Source organism: Danio aesculapii, chromosome 1 (assembly GCF_903798145.1).
Source record: "Danio aesculapii chromosome 1, fDanAes4.1, whole genome shotgun sequence".
In the NCBI taxonomy this organism is placed as follows: domain Eukaryota; kingdom Metazoa; phylum Chordata; class Actinopteri; order Cypriniformes; family Danionidae; genus Danio; species Danio aesculapii.
Window position 1 is genome coordinate 60,144,580 of NC_079435.1, and position 17,850 is coordinate 60,162,429.

Here is a 17,850-nt window from a genome sequence, read left to right on the forward strand (position 1 = left end):
CGACTCCTCCGTTTTTGCCCTTTAAGAGTATTTACAAAGTGCTAAAACTAGTTCCTAAATCAGTGAAATTAGTGACTCCTATCAAATCTCTAACCAAAAACGATACTAAAATGGCGGTTTTCCTGCCTTGGAATGATTTTTATTTTTCATTTTTTGGACAACACAATTGCAGAGTTAAATATTTTCAGATATATTACATTTACTTACAATATTTATTCATTTACAATTCAAAAAGATATCTCTCTGAAGCTGACCCTTTTAATTTTTGATCCAAATTGTGCCGTTTTGGTGACTGTCCCTTTTAATTCAAATGACATTGTGCTCTTTTCAGAAGAGGGCGGAGCTACAACCGCATATGCATCAGATTCAAAACAGGACTAATGTTATCTCTGTGAAAATGTGTCTCAGAATGCATCAGTCTATAGAGACTCCAGTCACTGTTCTTTTGTGCTTCATCTAAAACTCCACATCTATAATCATCTTAGTCTATGCTGACATTATCTTCAGCAGCTCAAACACTCTAATGGCTAACGGACATACGGCTGCTTCTCACTCAATGATGGCAGTGCAAGTCCTTCATTCACGACTCCTCCGTTTTTGCTCTTTAAGAGTATTTACAAAGTGCTAAAACTAGTTCCTAAATCAGTGAAATTAGTGACTCCCATAAATCACTAACCAAAAACTATCCTAAAATGGCGGTTTTCCTGCCTTGGAATGATTTTTATTTTTAATTTTTTGGACAACACAATTGCAGAGTTAAATATTTTCAGATAAATTACATTTACTTACAATATTTATTTATTTACAATACAAAAAGACGCAAAACAGCTTATTATTATTTCTCAGAAAATACATTAACGGGGACCTATTATGCCCATTTTTACAAAATGTACTGATGACATCTGATGTCCTTAGGGAGTGTGTGAAGTTTCAGCTCAAAATACCACACAAATAATGTGTTATTTCTCTCTGAAGCTGACCACTTTAGGTTTGATCCAAATTGTACAGTTTTGGTGACTGTCCCTTTAAATTCAAATGACATTGGGCTCGTATGGCTGACGGACAGATGGCTGCTTCTCACTCAGGGCTGCTGTTTATGCTAATGGTGATGGTCACTAGTGGGCGGGGCTTTCCTCTGATGACACATTCAAAGGGAGAATGTCAATCAAAGTGTTTCTGCAGACTGTTTTTATCGAGTCTGATTATTCATTCATTCATTGATTTTCTTTTCAGCTTAGTCCCTTTATTAATCCGGGGTCAACACAGCGGAATGAACCGCCAACTTATCCAGCACATGTTTTACGCAGTGGATGCCCTTCCAGCCACTACCCATCTCTGGGAAACATCCACACACACTGACTCACACTCATACACTACGGACAAGTTAGTCTACCCAATTCACCTGTACAGCATGTCTTTGGACTGTGGGGGAAACCGGAGCACCCGGAGGAAACCCACACGAATGCAGGGAGAACATGCAAACTCCACACAGAAACTGACCCAGCCGAGGCTCAAACCAGTGACCTTCTTGCTGTGAGGCGACAACACTACCTACTGCGCCACTGCGTTGCCTCCAAGTCTGATTATATAAATAGAATTAATTAATGTTCACCATTAGAGGCTGGATATATTTACAGACTGCTGAAACACAACTGTTTTAAACCACTTATATTAGTGATTTTTGACTAATGGGTCTCTTTTTACTAGAAGAAAATCTTTATATAATGTCTAAAACATTAAAAGTAAGTAATATACAGTACTTTTTAGAATACAATTCTTCAGTCTGCATCTGAAAATCATTTGAATATGGCAATAGTTTTAAAGTCACAATAGTCAGAGGTTTCGTGATGGAAACTCTGAGTCCAATATCAAGTTGCCATATTCAAAAAAGGTTTAAAAATCAAAATATTGACATATTCAAATCAAGATTTTAAAATACAGGCCAATGCCCAATTCATATGACCCATCTCTCAGCTCCTGTAGCTGTTTGTTGTGTTCTCCGTGTTGTAGACCAAAATAAACCAGTGCTTGCTGCAGATAAATAGCTGCAATGATAGAGAACACACACTTTTTCTGGTTCATTTTTGTAATATATTTAGTGTGGGGCGACGCAGTGGCATTTGCATGTTCTCCTTGTGTTCGTGTGGGTTTCCTCCGGGTTTCCCCCACAGTCCAAAGACATGTGGTACAGGTGAATTGGGTAGGCTAAATTGTCTGTAGTGTATGTGTGTGAATGAGTGTGTGTGTATGTTTCCCAGAGATAGGTTGCGGCTGGAAGGGCATCTGCGGAGTAAAGACGTGCTGGATAAGTTGGCGGTTCATCCCGCTGTGGCGACCCCAGATTAATAAAGGGACTAAGCCGAAAAGAAAATGAATGAATGAATGAATGAATGAATGAATGAATGAATATTTAGTGTTTTCCCTGATTGGCGGCATGCTGGCGCAGTGGTTAGCACTGGCTCCTCACAGCAAGAAGGTCGCTGGATTGGGCCTTAATAGTGTAATGAAAGCTTTATATATACTTATAAATATATAAAAACTAACCAACATGACAAAAGTAAGGTACAAAAACCTTAACTAAAAGACAAGGAAATATAAAAACAAGGGCGGCAGGGTGGTTCAGTAGTTAGCACTGTGACCTCACAGCAGGAAGTTCACTGGTTCGAGTCCCAGCCGGGTCAGTTGGCGTTCCTGTGTGGAGTTTGCATGTTCTCCCCACGTTGGCGTGGGTTTCCTCCGAGTGCTCCGGTTTCCCCCACCAGTCCAAACACATGCGCTATAGGGGAATTGATGAACTAAATTGGCCGTAGTGTATGAGTGTGTGAATAAGTGTGTATGGGTGTTTCCCAGTCATGGGTTGCAGGTGGAAGGGCACCCACTGCGTAAAACATATGTTGGAATAGTAGGCGGTTCATTCTGCTATGGCGACCTCTGATGAATAAGGGACTAAGCTGAAGGAAAATGAATGATTAAGGAGCTAGTTTAAGCACTAAAACACTTTGAAATCTCTTACAGCAGATATTTAGCAGCCCACATTTATCACATTTTCTCCTAAATTTTACTTTTAACCTTGAGATGTTTTGTGAATACCGTCCTGCAGTTCTCTAAATTAAAAAAAAAAAAGTGTTGATTTGCATATTACGTGAACGTACGTCCTTATTTTATTGGAAGCGATTAACTACTTTCAGTAATACGATCAAAGCATTAATTTCCTGAAGGCTTCACGTGCCATTCATAATCTACAGCAGATCATCTCGGGTTACTTCTTTTGTTCACCCACGAGGAAATACCTTTAAATGACAAGGAAGAAGAAGCAGCGTTTGGCCATTTATTGTAAATCAATGCCTGTATATTCTCCAAGGTGATATAAACAGTGAAAAACATGAAGTGGTGAAGCCTGGAGGAACAGGATTTCCAGAGCTTCCGGGTGAACGGGTTGACTTCAGGCACGCGATTATATAAAGAAACCACATAGTTCACTGTACATGTGGTTCATGTGCATGATGGCTACATGAGGAACATCTCCACCATTTGCATGCCAGTTTAACAATCTGAATAGGTTTCAGTATTGTATTACAAAGCAGAATGTGTGCTTAATATTTGCTAGCACTTGATTTTGATTTTGCCTTAAGAAAGTGGTGGTATATCTAATACAAACCAGTCATCTTTGTTTCATTATACAGTACGCCAACAGTGACACTGCAAGAAATGGGACTATAAATCACTATAAATCACATCTCTTAAAGGGATAGTTCACCCAAAAATGAAAATGTACAGATAATTTACTCACCCTAATGCCAGTGACGATGTACAGTAGGTGACTTCTTATCTCCAGACGATTTTAGCCTTGGTGATCCATCTAATAGAAGTCAATGGTCAGGCTGTGGATTAAAGATAATAATAATGTAAATGATGATGGTTTCGCTTCATAAGACCTCAGTGTATCATCAGGGGTCATGGGGATTGATTTGGACTTGTTCGTGTGTGTTTATTTTGGATCTAATAAGAGGTGACCATTGACTTGCATGATAAGAATAACCACAGATTCAGCTAACAATCGTCTTTAATGCTCTACTGAAGAAATAAAATCCCCTACAGTGGCCTGATGGAGAGTAAACTATCATTTTTGGGTGCAGATCATAGTTGATTTCATTCGTTCATTTAGTTTCCTTCGGCTTAGTCTCCATTTCAGAGGTTGCAACAGCGCAATGAACTGCCAACTATTCCAGAATATGTTTTAAGCAGAGGATGCCCTTCCAGCTGCAACCCAGTACTGGGAAACACCCATACACTCATTCTCTCTCTCTCTCTCTCTCTCTCTCACACACACACACACACACACACACACACCGGCCAATTTAGTTCATTAATTCCCCTTTAGCGTATGTGTTTGAACTGGGGAAACCGGAGCACCCGGCATGGGGAGAACATGCAAACTCCACACAGAAATGACCCAGCCGGGACTCTGATCCTCTTGCTATGAGGCCATAGTGCTAACCATTAAGCCACTGTGTTGCCTATAGTTGATTTATAGTTCATAATATATGATTTTGTTACTTAAACTTTTATTTGATATCCTATTTCAAGAACATTCATTCATTCATTCATTTTCTTTTCGGCTTAGTCCTTTTATTAATCCGGGGTCGCCACAGTGGAATGAACCGCCAACTTATCCAGCACATGTTTTACACAGCGAATGCCCTTCCAGCTGCAACCCATCACTGGAAAACATCCATACACACTCACTCACACTCAAACACTACGGACAATTTAGCCTACCCAATTCACCTGTACCGCATGTCTTTGGACTGTGGGGGAAACCAGAGCACCCGGAGGAAACCCACGGAAACGCAAGGAGAACATGCAAACTCCACACAGAAGCGCCAACTGACCCAGTCAAGGCTCGAACCAGCAACCTTCTTGATTGTGAGGCGACAGCACTACCTACTGCGCCACCTAAGAACATACAGTGAATGGTTCATTTTTAGAAGTATAGGGATTTTTCTGTGTCCAACATCAAATTGATAAATTCTACATGGTTTCTGTTGGCGAAATCAAATGCGAGTCATTCTGTTAGCGTTTAATCTCTCTGATTTTACTGGGCACAGATATTTGCTAGTGATGGAAACACAGAAGCTGTGAATCAAAGATTAAAAGTGCTAATCTTCCATGTGTTTTTGTGCTACAGTATACATGAGTATGCTAAACCATCACTGAAAACCTCGAACTGGGAATTGGTTAGCTTAATATTTTTAACTATGCACATAGTTTATTAAATAATGATTTTAAGGCAACAGGTTTTGTTCACTTATTCAGTCAACTACAGACTAAAAATGCTGGGTTAAATTATGGACAAAACCAGCATTGCATTCATTCATTTTCCTTCAGCTTAGTCCCTTATTTATCAGGGGTCGCCACAGTGGAATGAACCGCCAACTTATCCAGCATATGTTTAACACAGTGAATGACCGTCCAGCAGCAACCCAGTAACGGGAAACACCCATACACACATTCACACACTCATGGCCAATTCAGTTCATCCAATTCCCCTATAGCGCATGAGTTTGGACTGTGGGGGAAACCGGAGCACCTGGAGGAAACCCACACCAACACCGGGAGAACATGCAAACACAGAATTGATTCATGATTGGTGAATCATAAATTGAATAATACGGGACCGACTGCAAGCAATCATAATCACGTGATCGTCTCGAAATGAGTTTATAAATAAACTTCACTTATATATAATGTCAACCCTATACAACTTCTTAACCTTTCTGATTTTGATTGTAATGCATTATTGTTTACCTTTTGTAAAGCTGCTTTGAAACAATAAGTATTAAGTAAAGCGCTATACAAATAACCTTGATTACATCTCTAGAGCATTTTTGACTCCGCTGTAAGTTAAATGTCATGGGTGTATACTGCATACGCATGACATTTAATATTTAGTGTTTTCTTCCTCATTTATGTTTCTCTTTCAGTAGAAAGGAGAAGTATAACAGCTAAGTATATCTGTAATTATGCAACATCACACATTTCACAATTTCAACTCATTGACAAAAAGCAATTGTTTCTTAATCTACCTGAGTATGAAGCAAGAGCAGCGACGTCTGTTGTTCTTCTGACGTCTGTTTTTCTGCTTGGGAAAATTTTTGAGTTGATATTCACACTTTTGGGTGTCAGATCTTGGTCATATGTCTTAGGATTGTCGTATCTGAGAAAGAAATAAGACACTGTTATGATTTGAAACTCTAGATTGCATTGCTAAGAGAAACAACTTATAATAATTATTATAAATAATAATAATAATATACTGGTGAGCGTCACGGTGACTCAGAGGTTAGCACTGTCGCCTCACAGCAAGAAGGTCGCAGGTTTGAGTCCCGGCTGGGTCAGTTGGCATTCCTGTGTGGAGTTTGCATGTTCTCCCTGTGTTGGTGTGGGTTTCCTCCGGGTGCTCCGGTTTCCCCCACAGTCTAAACTCTGTAGGTGAAAGGACTAAATTGGTCGTAGTGCGTTAATCATTCATGGCATAGCTTCAACAAGGTACTGGAAATATTCCTCAGAGATTTTGCTCCATATTGACATGATAGCATCACGCAGTTGCTGCAGATTTGTCAGCTGCACATCCATGATGCGAATCACCCATTCTACCACATCCCAAAGATGCTCTATTGGATTGAGAGCTGGTGACTGTGGAGGCCATTTGAGTACAGTGAACTCATTGTCATGTTCAAGAAACAAGTCTGAGATGATTGGTGCTTTATGACATGGTGTGTTATCCTGCTGGAAGTAGCCATCAGAAGATGGAGACACTGTGGTCATAAAGGGATGAACATGGTCAGCAACAATACTCAGGTAGGCTGTGGTGTTGAGACGATGCTTAATTGGTACTAATGAGCCCAAATGTGCCAAGAAAATATCCCCCACACCATTACACCACCACCAGCCTGAACCATTGATACAAGGCAGAATAGATCCATGCTTTCATGTTGTTGATGCCAAATTCTGACCCGACCATCCGAATGTGGCAGCAGAAATGGAGACTCATCAGACCAGGCAACGTTTCTCCAATCTTCTATTGTCCAGTTTTGGTGAGCCTGTGTGAATTGTAGCCTCAGTTTCCTGTTCTTATCTGACAGGAGTGGCACCCGGTGTGGTCTTCTGCTGCTGTAGCCCATCCGCCTCAAGGCTGGACATATTGTGTTTTCAGAGATGCTCTTCTGCAGACCTGATTAGAAATTTGCGTTATCGAGCAGTTGGACGGGTGTACCTAATAAAGTGGCCGGTGAGTGTATGTATGTATATCATACCAAAATGTTCTAAAAAATGCTGGGTTGCTGTAAACCAAAGTTGGGTAAAACCCAAGCACTGGCAAACCAAAGCACTGGGTTATAAAGTGTCATTTAAATTTAATTGAAAAAAAAAATAACCCAATATTGGACTGGTCCATATTTAACCCAATATTGGCCTTGATCTAGTCTTTTTTAGAGTCCATTATGTTTGTATACTATATAAATATGTTTAATACAAATTTAAAAAACATTATTTATTTAAATAAATTAGATAGATTAATCAATTCATTCAATCATTTACTTTCTTTCAACTTAGTCCCTTTATTTATCAGGGGTCACCACAGCGGAATAAACCACCAACTGTTCTGTTTTACACAGTGGATGACCTTCCAGTCGCAACCTAGCACTGGGAAACACCGATACACTCTCACAATCACACACACACTCATGCACTACGGCCAATTTAGTTCATCAATTCCCCTATAGCACATAAGTTTGGACTGTGGGGGAAACCGGAGCACCTGGAGGAAACCCACACCAACACGGGGAGAACATGCAAACTCCACATAGAAATGGCAACTGACCCAGCAGAGACTTGAACCAGCGACCTTCTTGCTGTAAGGCCACAGTTCTAACCACTGTGCCACTGTGTCACCTAAAAAAAATTACATGTTTAATTTTACTGTATAAATATTAATAATAATACAAATTAAAAAGCAATAACTTATTTAAATATATTGGATAAAGGCTGCACGGTGGCGCAGTGGGTAGCACGTTCACCTCACAGCAATAAGGTCTCTGGTTCGAGCCTCAGCTGGGTCAGTTGGCGTTTCTGAGTGGAGTTTGCATGTTCTCTCCATGTTCGCCTGGGTTTCCTCTGGGAAAAATATGTGGTATAGGTAATTGGGTAAGCTAAATTGTCTGTAGTGTATGTGTGTGAATGAGTGTGTATGGATGTTTCCCAGAGATGGGTTGCAGCTGGAAGCGCATCCGCTGCAGAAAACATATTCTGGATAAATTGACGGTTCATTCCGCTGTGGCGACCCCAGATTAATAAAAAGGACTAAGCTGAAAAGAAAATGAATGAATATTAGATAAATGAATATGAATCAACTCATTTAAATATCTTTAAATAAATGCTGTTTCCAAAATATATAGCTGCACAACTATTCTGACATAATAAAAACATGTTCCTTAATCAGCAAGTCAGCAAATTAATATGATTTCTGAAGGATCACTTGACACTGAAGAAAATGAAAGTTGAAAATACACCCTTGAGTAATGAACTACCTATCTTAAACATGATCTTAAAGCACATTTAAAACAAATCATAACATGTAAACTATTGCTGTATTATTGTTAACTTTAATGCAGCTTTGGTGAGCAGAAGACACATTTAAAAAGCACAAAAATGATGTGCAACACTTTACTTGCTTTTTCACTATGTAGTAACTTTGAAACAACATGTCAACTCATCAGTCGGAGTGCTAAGTGACTGTCTACTTAATATCTGCTAATACTTGATGGTCCTAAAGACATTCATCAATCTAGAGTGCCTATGAATATACTCTGTGCTCTCTAGCACCATCTGTGGTTCAGACATAATATTGCAAGTCACATAAATCTGCCATTGCTCCATCAACAAGGGAAAAACCACAAAAACTGATGACAGATAGTTATGGTGCAATACTGAGCCATAGATGTTTGTTCAAAATATACTGTACACTTATTAAGAACAGCCTGGGAAACTTGTGAAATAACAGACCATGAAGGAAACTTACAGGACAGGCTGAACAGGTTTATGGTGCACTTCAGTTAAATAGAGAACTGTACTTCAGACCCCGTCTCCAATTTCAAAATCCCCCTGTAAATGCAAACTGAACACTCTCACTGTACACAAAGATCACTGAGGCAACTGAAAAGCTGAGGAAATAGTGAAAGTACAGTTCTGATGGGTTCATTCATTCATTTTCCTTCAGCTTAGTGCTTTATTCATCAGGGGTCACCAATCAACCATTAACTATTCCAGCATATGTTTTATGCCCTTCCAGCCGGAATCCAGTATTGGAAAACACCCAAACACACTCATTCACACACACACACACACACTCATACACTTCAGCCAATTAAGTTAATTATTTCCCCTATAGCGCATGTAATTGGACTGTGGGGGAACCAGAGCACCTGGGAGGAAACCCACGCTAATACGGGAGAACATGCAAACTCCACACAGAAATGCCAACTGGCCCAGCAGGGACTCAAACCAGAGACCTTTTTGCTGTGAAGTCACAGTGCTAACCACTGAGCCACTCTGACAAATTCGATACACTACAAAAAAAATTAATTAAAATGCCTGTTTGGGTATTTGTGGGCTGTTTTAAACAAAAAAAATGGGCCGTTTGAACCTAATGATGGGTCAAATATGGACAAACTCAACGTTGCCCAGCACTTAAAATGAATAATTGAATTTTTTTGTTTTGTTTTTAAGTTATATTAAGTGTGCATTATTAAGGGCGTGGCCACTTGAGTGACAGCTAGGTTCCGCTGGTCACCGTCTCTTCACCTCAGCTGATTCCGGCTGATTAGCCGCTGAACTCGCCATTTTCATCGTATTTTTGTGTTGTTTTATGTGGCTTTACACAATCAGTTTCCTTTTGGAATTCTTTCCTACAATTATCAGATGATATGGCATGCCAATTAAGTTGCCTCTATTTCCCAGGTGAGTGAAATTATCTACTTATAAAGCATCTCTATAAATGTATTTGTTTTATTTGAGATCATTTATATTTTTCTTTAGAGCTGTAATGCCCTAGAATCTGCCTGATTGATTAGCTGTAGGCTCTAGAACAGTCATCTGAAGCGTTATCATACAGTGTTATGCCTGGATTTCATCAATAGTCTTGCATTTACTAACACACACTATATTTGAAGTGTTTGGAAGTAATTCGCATTTTCTTCCTGTAGAAAAACATCATAAGAGCAATGTATAGTGGCTCAATGTATTACTACAATGTTTTTAAAAGACTAAACACTTTATTGATATAGTACACAACCAAGCACATGTGGTCAGAATGCAAACGAGTCGCAAGTAATGAAGTATTAAGCGTTTCTCCCAAAGAAAATCCAGTCTAAGCAGAATGCTAGCAGTTGTTTGTAGCTCCACCTCTTTGCCCTTATTTGGTCACCCCCAGTGGGTGCGATGATGCATGAACAAAATGGCGACGGTTGGTCACGCCTACTTGTTGCTTCATTTGCGGTGGACACTACATCCATATCTTTTACAGTCTATGCAACTGACCCAGCCGGGACTTGAACCAGCAACATTCTTGCTTTGAGGCGACTGTGCCAACCACTGAGCTACTGTGTCACTCTCATCTATCATGTACACTCAAAAAAAGAAAGGATATCTGCTGCTTGTTCAAACTACTTATTTAAAAAGCTGAAGTAACACAATTCTTAAGATTTTTTTGTGACACCTCTATTGTTTCATGATCAATCCACTTAATTTTTTACCTCTAGTTAACTTAATCGATTTGGGTTGGGACAATATTAACAAATTGTGTGGAACCTAGAATTATCTACAGCGTACAAATTTAAGTGGACTGAACATGTTTTTTTTTCTTTTACAAATGTAAGTAGACTAGATATAAAACAATTAAGTTGTCCCAAAAAAGACTCAAGAACTGTGTTGTTTCAGCTATCACTGCAAAAGTATTTCCAACTACATTAAAAAACGTCACTGTGAGTGTACCGCAGCTGTCTGTTCCTCAATCAAATCTACTATTTCACTTTTACAGAAATATAATGCTAATATTTGTTAAGCTTATTACTAAAGTGACAACTCAACAAGTTAATATAAATATAAAAGCATCTCAAAGTCTGCACTTTCATAACACCCCTTCAGGGATGCCTGGAATCAGTCAAAACCTCTTTGTTCAAATCTCAATAGACATTATATAAAAGCATTTTACAGTGTTCGCAATGAAACACGAGGAATGCATTATGGTGAAGGCTAATTAAAACAGTAGCTTCAGCACGCAAGTTCCCAACACTGACAATAGACTCTGGTTTGAAAGAGCATTCTTCTTCTTTATAGGAATTCAGGCACCTGTTAACACACACACACACACACACACACACACACACACACACACACACACACACACACACACACACACACACACACACCTGGTTTGCTATTTTTCTGGGGACTTTCCATATAAAGATTTTCATACGGTATAGACTGTATATAAATACTATACAGTGCTTAGCATAATTGAGTAAAGCCTGTTTTGAAAATTAATATGTTTATCCATTTCTCAGTGAATATGGGCAATGTATTTTGGTGCATTCAAACAAAACAGATTTATTAAACAGATATATTTATTAAAATAATATTTAGTCACCAAACATAATGAGAAATCGAAAGATAATATAATAAAATTCAAGCAAAATATTGCAAAAACTATTACAAACCACAAAATTTCAACTAAATTGTTGAATTTTTTTGCTTCTCTTAATTTTTCCTCTTTTTAAATTTGTATTTAATATTTTTCTATAATATATACATTTGGGTGTGCTAGTTTTTGGAGCGTTATCGTGAGTTATTTTGTTAGATAAGATCCAAATTTAGCTTCAGTACTGACTAATCTAATGTATATGCACAAATATAATATTACATAGCTTCCTATTAAATTATGAATTTAAAAGAGCAATTTGTAAGGGGTGTACTTATATATACTAAGCACTGTATACTGTATCTTCCTACCACAACCCTGCATCTTTACATTTCCAAACTTGATAATTCTGTGTGATTTATAAGAATGTTTGTTAAGGGAACTCAATTTAGGTCAATGCATTGACATAAGTCCCCATGAGTCTGTGTGCAATCAGTTTGAAGTCTTCACTGGGATATAAAAACAAGACCACACAAACACTCATCCTGAATTACATCAACTAGAAGACCTTCGTGTAAACTAGCTTAAACATCTGGAGAAACCTGTCTAAGGATAAAAGCGAAGACTCAACCGATAAGACAAGTCCACACACACTTTTCTCACGTACCAGAGAACTCTGTGACACCTGATACCAAACTCTGCCTGCATGAAAACGTTACATAAAGTCACTAACGGGAAGAACTTCTAAAAAATAGTAGAGCAGACCAGAAATGGGCTGATGGGGAAATTATAATCAGCAAGATGCCTTCCCCATCTCCAGTCAAGCTGGTGTGAAAACAAGCAGCTATAAGCGAGTCTACTGCTGTTTCCAGTGGCTTTCGTCCTTCAGTGCTACTGACCACATACAAACCACACACCTACATAGGTGATGTTCCAAAGAAAGAAACCCACAGAGGCCTACACACAAACACACAACATCTTACTGCTAAAAACTAACCAGAACTGAAAACACAAACCATGTAAATAGAAAAGTGTGAGAGAGATTTTATTTCAGCTATCCGCTAACATAGACTCAGAGAGTGTAAACTTTCAGGTTGGCAAGTTAAATATTTGATTGTTGTATTATTTGGACAAGAGTGTTTAATTAGAGCACATCAGTTCAGCAACTTTAAAAGAACGACAAACACATACTGGAAAACAAACATACAAAAAAATCCACTGGGTTTCTAATGAGGTCAGTGGTGAGGGGAGACGTTCTCAGTGGTGAGAATGACTAACAAACACACCTAGTCAGACTTGAATTGAGTTGCAAAAGCAAAATTTAAACATTTTAATTAAAGTTTTTTGTATTGATTTAAGGAAAGGAGAAAACTGAAAGTAATTTTAAAAATAGAATGCGGAAATGATTCAACATTATGTCACAAGTGCTGTCAATTGAGCCGAACCAGTTTGGAGTCTATAGAATGTTCCTTCAAGGAAACATCACCTGGTTTATTCCACATGGCTAAAGACCAAAGAGTAAGTGCACTTCAAGTAAGTACAAATATAAATAAAACTTTTAATTCCGTCTTCAATAGATGGCGGTTCATTCCGCTGTGGTGACCTCTGTTAAATCAAAGACTAAGCTAAAGGAATAGGAATTATTCTTCAATAGATATACAATAGGTGAATTTCAATAATGTTTTTGACAAACTAGACAGACAGACGGATAGATAGACGGATGGATGGATAGACAGACAGATAGATAATGTCCAACATCCAACCTAAAAATCAACCAAATATCAATGTCTAATGATGTTAGAGCTTGACATTGTGTGTACGTTACCACTATGACGTTTGGTTTAAGATTTTGGCTCAACGTTGGATTTTGATCACGTTCCAACACAAAAATCAACATCATTTAACATTGTTATTAGACGTCAAATTAACCTTGTCCTTAGACACTGGCTAGACATTGAATCTTGGTCACCTGACTAGGCATGGGACGATAGCTGTTTTCAAGGTATACTGGTATATATTTTTATTTACATTTTTTTGTTTTTGTTTTTTTTAGGACAACAGTATCTCCAGCGGAAAAGATATCCAAAGACGCCATTTTAAATAGTAAAGAAATCTGTATCTTTATATGAAGATGGCAGAAGTCAATGATTCATTTGAATTATTTATCCAGACATGTTTACTGCTCCAAAATGTTTTACATGTTTCTCAAAATAAAATATATTGCGTTTAAAAGTGAACATTTTTTTTGTTTTTTACCCAGACATTTAAAAAGAATATAATGTAGAGCAGTAATCACAATACCGTGAAATTATCCAAGGTTATCATACCGTCAGAATCTTATACCGGCCCATGCCTACACCTGACATCATGACCTAAATCTAACCTAATATTAATGTCGTATGACATTATGTGCCTGCTGGGTAGAGAAATAAGTAGTTTTCAATGGTGAGAATGACTAATGCACACACTTTCAGACATGAATCGAGATACAAAGATGAACCAGTTTGAAGTCTACAGAATGTTCCTTCAAGGAAATGCCACATGGTTTACGCTTCATGCATTTATGCAACAGTAAATGTTGTATCAGGGCACGATTAAAGTGCACTTGGCTTAATCACATTACATTTTGAGTCAAGTATGCAGTACAAAAAAAAAATAAATAAAAAATACAAATCAAATTCTAAATTACATCTTCAATAGATATATTTTAGGCAAATCTCAATATAACATGTTTGTGACAAACTACAAAGAATTAAGATGGATGGGTGGTTGGATGGACAGACGAATAGATAAACAAATCAGAAGCAGAACATTTTATTTATGCTTTTATTTAAGAAAACGAGAGACCTAAAGGTAATTTTAAAAACACAATGCGGAAATTATTCAGCATTATGTCACAAGTGCTGTCAAATGAGATTAATGAGATGTTTGACAAGTCTATTGACTGTTCATTCTAGGAAATACCGCATGGTTGACACTATGCTGTTTTTGTTGTGATCAACACTAATGTGCATGAACAATAAAACATTACAACATTGACAAAAACATTACTTCTTGAACAGATATACAATAGGCAAATTTCAATATACAAACAAGATAGACAGACAGAATGAAGAAAGGATGGATAGATAGATAGATAGATAGATAGATAGATAGATAGATAGATAGATAGATAGATAGATAGATAGATAGATAGATAGATAGATAGATAGATAGATAGATAGATAGATAGATAGATAGATAGATAGATAGATAGATAGCCAAATGGACAGGCAGACAGAGAGAGGGAGGGAGGGATGAATGGATGGACGTATGGATGGATGGACAAAGCGTGAAGAAAGGATGGATGGACAGACAGAGACACATATAGATAAAAAGCATGAAGGAAGTATGGATAGATAAACAGGTGGATGGATGGATGAATGAACGGCCAAATGGACAGGCAGACAGAGGGATAAATAGATATTTAGCATGAAGGAAGGATGGCTAGATAGATGGACAAATAATGGATGGATGGACAGCCAAATGGACAACCAGACAGAGGGATAGATAGACAGATGGATGATTGGATGGATGGATAGATAGATAGATAGATAGATAGATAGATAGATAGATAGATAGATAGATAGATAGATAGATAGATAGATAGATAGATAGATAGATAGATAGATAGATAGATAGATAGATAGATAGATAGATAGATAGATAGATAGATAGATGGAATAATTACAAAGAGAAATATACATATAAAAAGATTCCAAGCGCACACACCAACAAGAGCCCAATGTTGAGAGCAATTTTGTTTTGTGCAGATTCTTCGAGCATTTCATGAACACTCCTGCCATCATCTTCAAAGGGTGAATCAGATTCCTCTGAATGTTTATTATAACCACAAAACCACTCCAAACATTTCACACATCGTCCCTTATCTCTGGCTGCATGCTCAGTGCCCTGTTTGTTGGTGTGAGGAGCCTCCAAGTGGCCATTTAGGAGCATTTCAGGATACGATGGTTGAAATTCCACTCCATCCAATGTCTGCTCATGTTTGCCATTCCCTCCTTTCGCTTTTGTGTCTGAAGGTGGATTCCTGTTGCGCAGTCCCCACAAGGTAGTCTTGGAAATCTGTTCTTTACTTGGTGGATTGGTGCAAAGACTGACAACCACAATCACAATTCCAGAAACCCAAAACAAAACAGCAGCAACATACATGAAATGAACATCTTTAATGAAAGCAGGACGGTCATCAATTGAGTCGCAATCCGGCTCTCTATAGACGAACGCCAGAATCAGTCTTACAATTCCCAAAATCAATCCCACAAAGCTACCCCAGAATGCACCAGTTTCATTGCAGCGCTTCCAGAGCACTCCCAGCAGGAATAATGCAGCGATGGGTGGCGTGAGGTAATCAGACACCTCCTGAATGTAGAGGAACATCTGACCTCCTTGCATCTCAATGACAAATGGCACCCAAGCAATGCTTATAGCTACTATAAACACCACAAAAACACGTCCCACAACCATGAGCTCCTTAGAGGAAGCCTGGTGACGGATCATCTTATAGATATCAAGGGTGAAGATAGTACTGGCGCTGTTAAAGATTGAGTCTAGATCACTCATTAGAGCCGCCAACATCACTGCCATCATCAGTCCTCGAAGACCCACAGGCATGATGTTCATAACCAGTCGAGGATATGCCGTGTTGGTGCAACCGGCTCTACTGTTGCACACTTGCATGCAATGCTCTGGACCAATGCATGCTAGCTCATCAGCAAAAAGCACACGCGAAATCATTCCTGGAATCACAATGATGAACATTGGAAGTACTTTCAGGATGCCTGCTAGTAAGGTTGACCCTTTGGCGTGGGCAACATTTCGTGCTGCTAAGACTCTTTGGACTATGACCTGATCAGCGCACCAATACCAAATGGAAGCCGGAGTTTGACCAAGAAGAAAAGCAGGCCAAGGCAAGTCCTTATCCAATGGACTCCTCAAAAGCTTGAATGAATCTGCTTTGGGATTCACATGGCAGGAATTTGAGTAGGTTAAATTATTCTCCAGTGTTATAGAAGTGATGTTTGGATGAGCGTTCATGTATTTGGTGCGCAATCCTTCAAGACCGCCAACTTTAACTAAGCTGATAGCCATCAGACACAGCGCTCCTGATATCATGAGGAACGCTTGAAGAGTATCCGTGTAGATGACTGCCACCAGACCCCCGGTGACCGTGAGAAGAGCAGTCAAGGTGATCAGAAGGATTATAGACACGTAAAGGTTCCAGCCTAGAGACTCCTGGATGAAAAGCGCTCCCGAATAAAGATCCACTGAGAGCTTGGTGAAAATGTAAAGGAGAAGAGTGAGCGATGCAAAGTAAATCTTCAACCGATTGCCGCCAAATCTTTTCGAGAGATATTCTGGCATTGTGTAGACTCCAGAGTGGATGTAGACAGGTATGAAGACCCAGCCTAGGAGCTGTAGCAGGAGAATTGCATTGAATTCCCAAGCTCCGACGGCTAAGCCGCTTGCCGCGCCAGAGCCAGCGAGACCAATGAAATGCTCGCTGCCGATGTTACTCACAAACAGTGATGCACCGATCACAAACCAGTTCATGGAGCGACCGGCTAGGAAATATCCGCTCACGGTACCTCGATTCGCCCTCCACATCGAAAAAAAGCCAAAGCACAAGACAAGAACGAAGTACATGGCAACGACAATGATATCTGCTGCCTCCATTGTTGATGCCATCCTTCAGTTCTTGTTGGAACAAGATATTCACGGTTTGGTCGTCCACATATAACAGTGAATTCTGAAAGAGAGACAATAAATAGATTTGTAAAATAGTAATAGTAATAATAATAATAATAATAATAATAATAATAATAATAATAATAAATGAACTCCATTTAGATGTACAAAAGGAGGAAATCAGAAATTCATTCATTTTCTTTTCAGCTTAGTCCCTTTATTAATCTGGGATCACCACAGTGGAATAAACCGCCAACGCATCCAGCATATGTTTTACACAGAGGATGCCCTTCCAGCTTCAACCCATCACTGGGAAACACCCATTAACTAACTGAATGAAAGAGGTCAGTAGCTTTAGCTGACCAGCGGTGCTAGCAGGCTAAAGCTACAAACGACAGGCAGATGCTCGAGAG

At 38.9% G+C, this 17,850-nt stretch overlaps 1 protein-coding gene across 1 annotated transcript; it reads right to left on the reverse strand.

Annotated features, from left to right (window-relative positions):
• Positions 1–15,421: 15,421 nt before the first annotated feature.
• slc5a3a (solute carrier family 5 member 3a) lies at positions 15,422–17,479 on the reverse strand. Its single transcript, XM_056452918.1, has one exon. The coding sequence runs from the start codon at positions 17,435–17,437 to the stop codon at positions 15,422–15,424; it is 2,016 nt and encodes a 671-aa protein (XP_056308893.1). The 5' UTR covers positions 17,438–17,479.
• Positions 17,480–17,850: the final 371 nt, after the last annotated feature.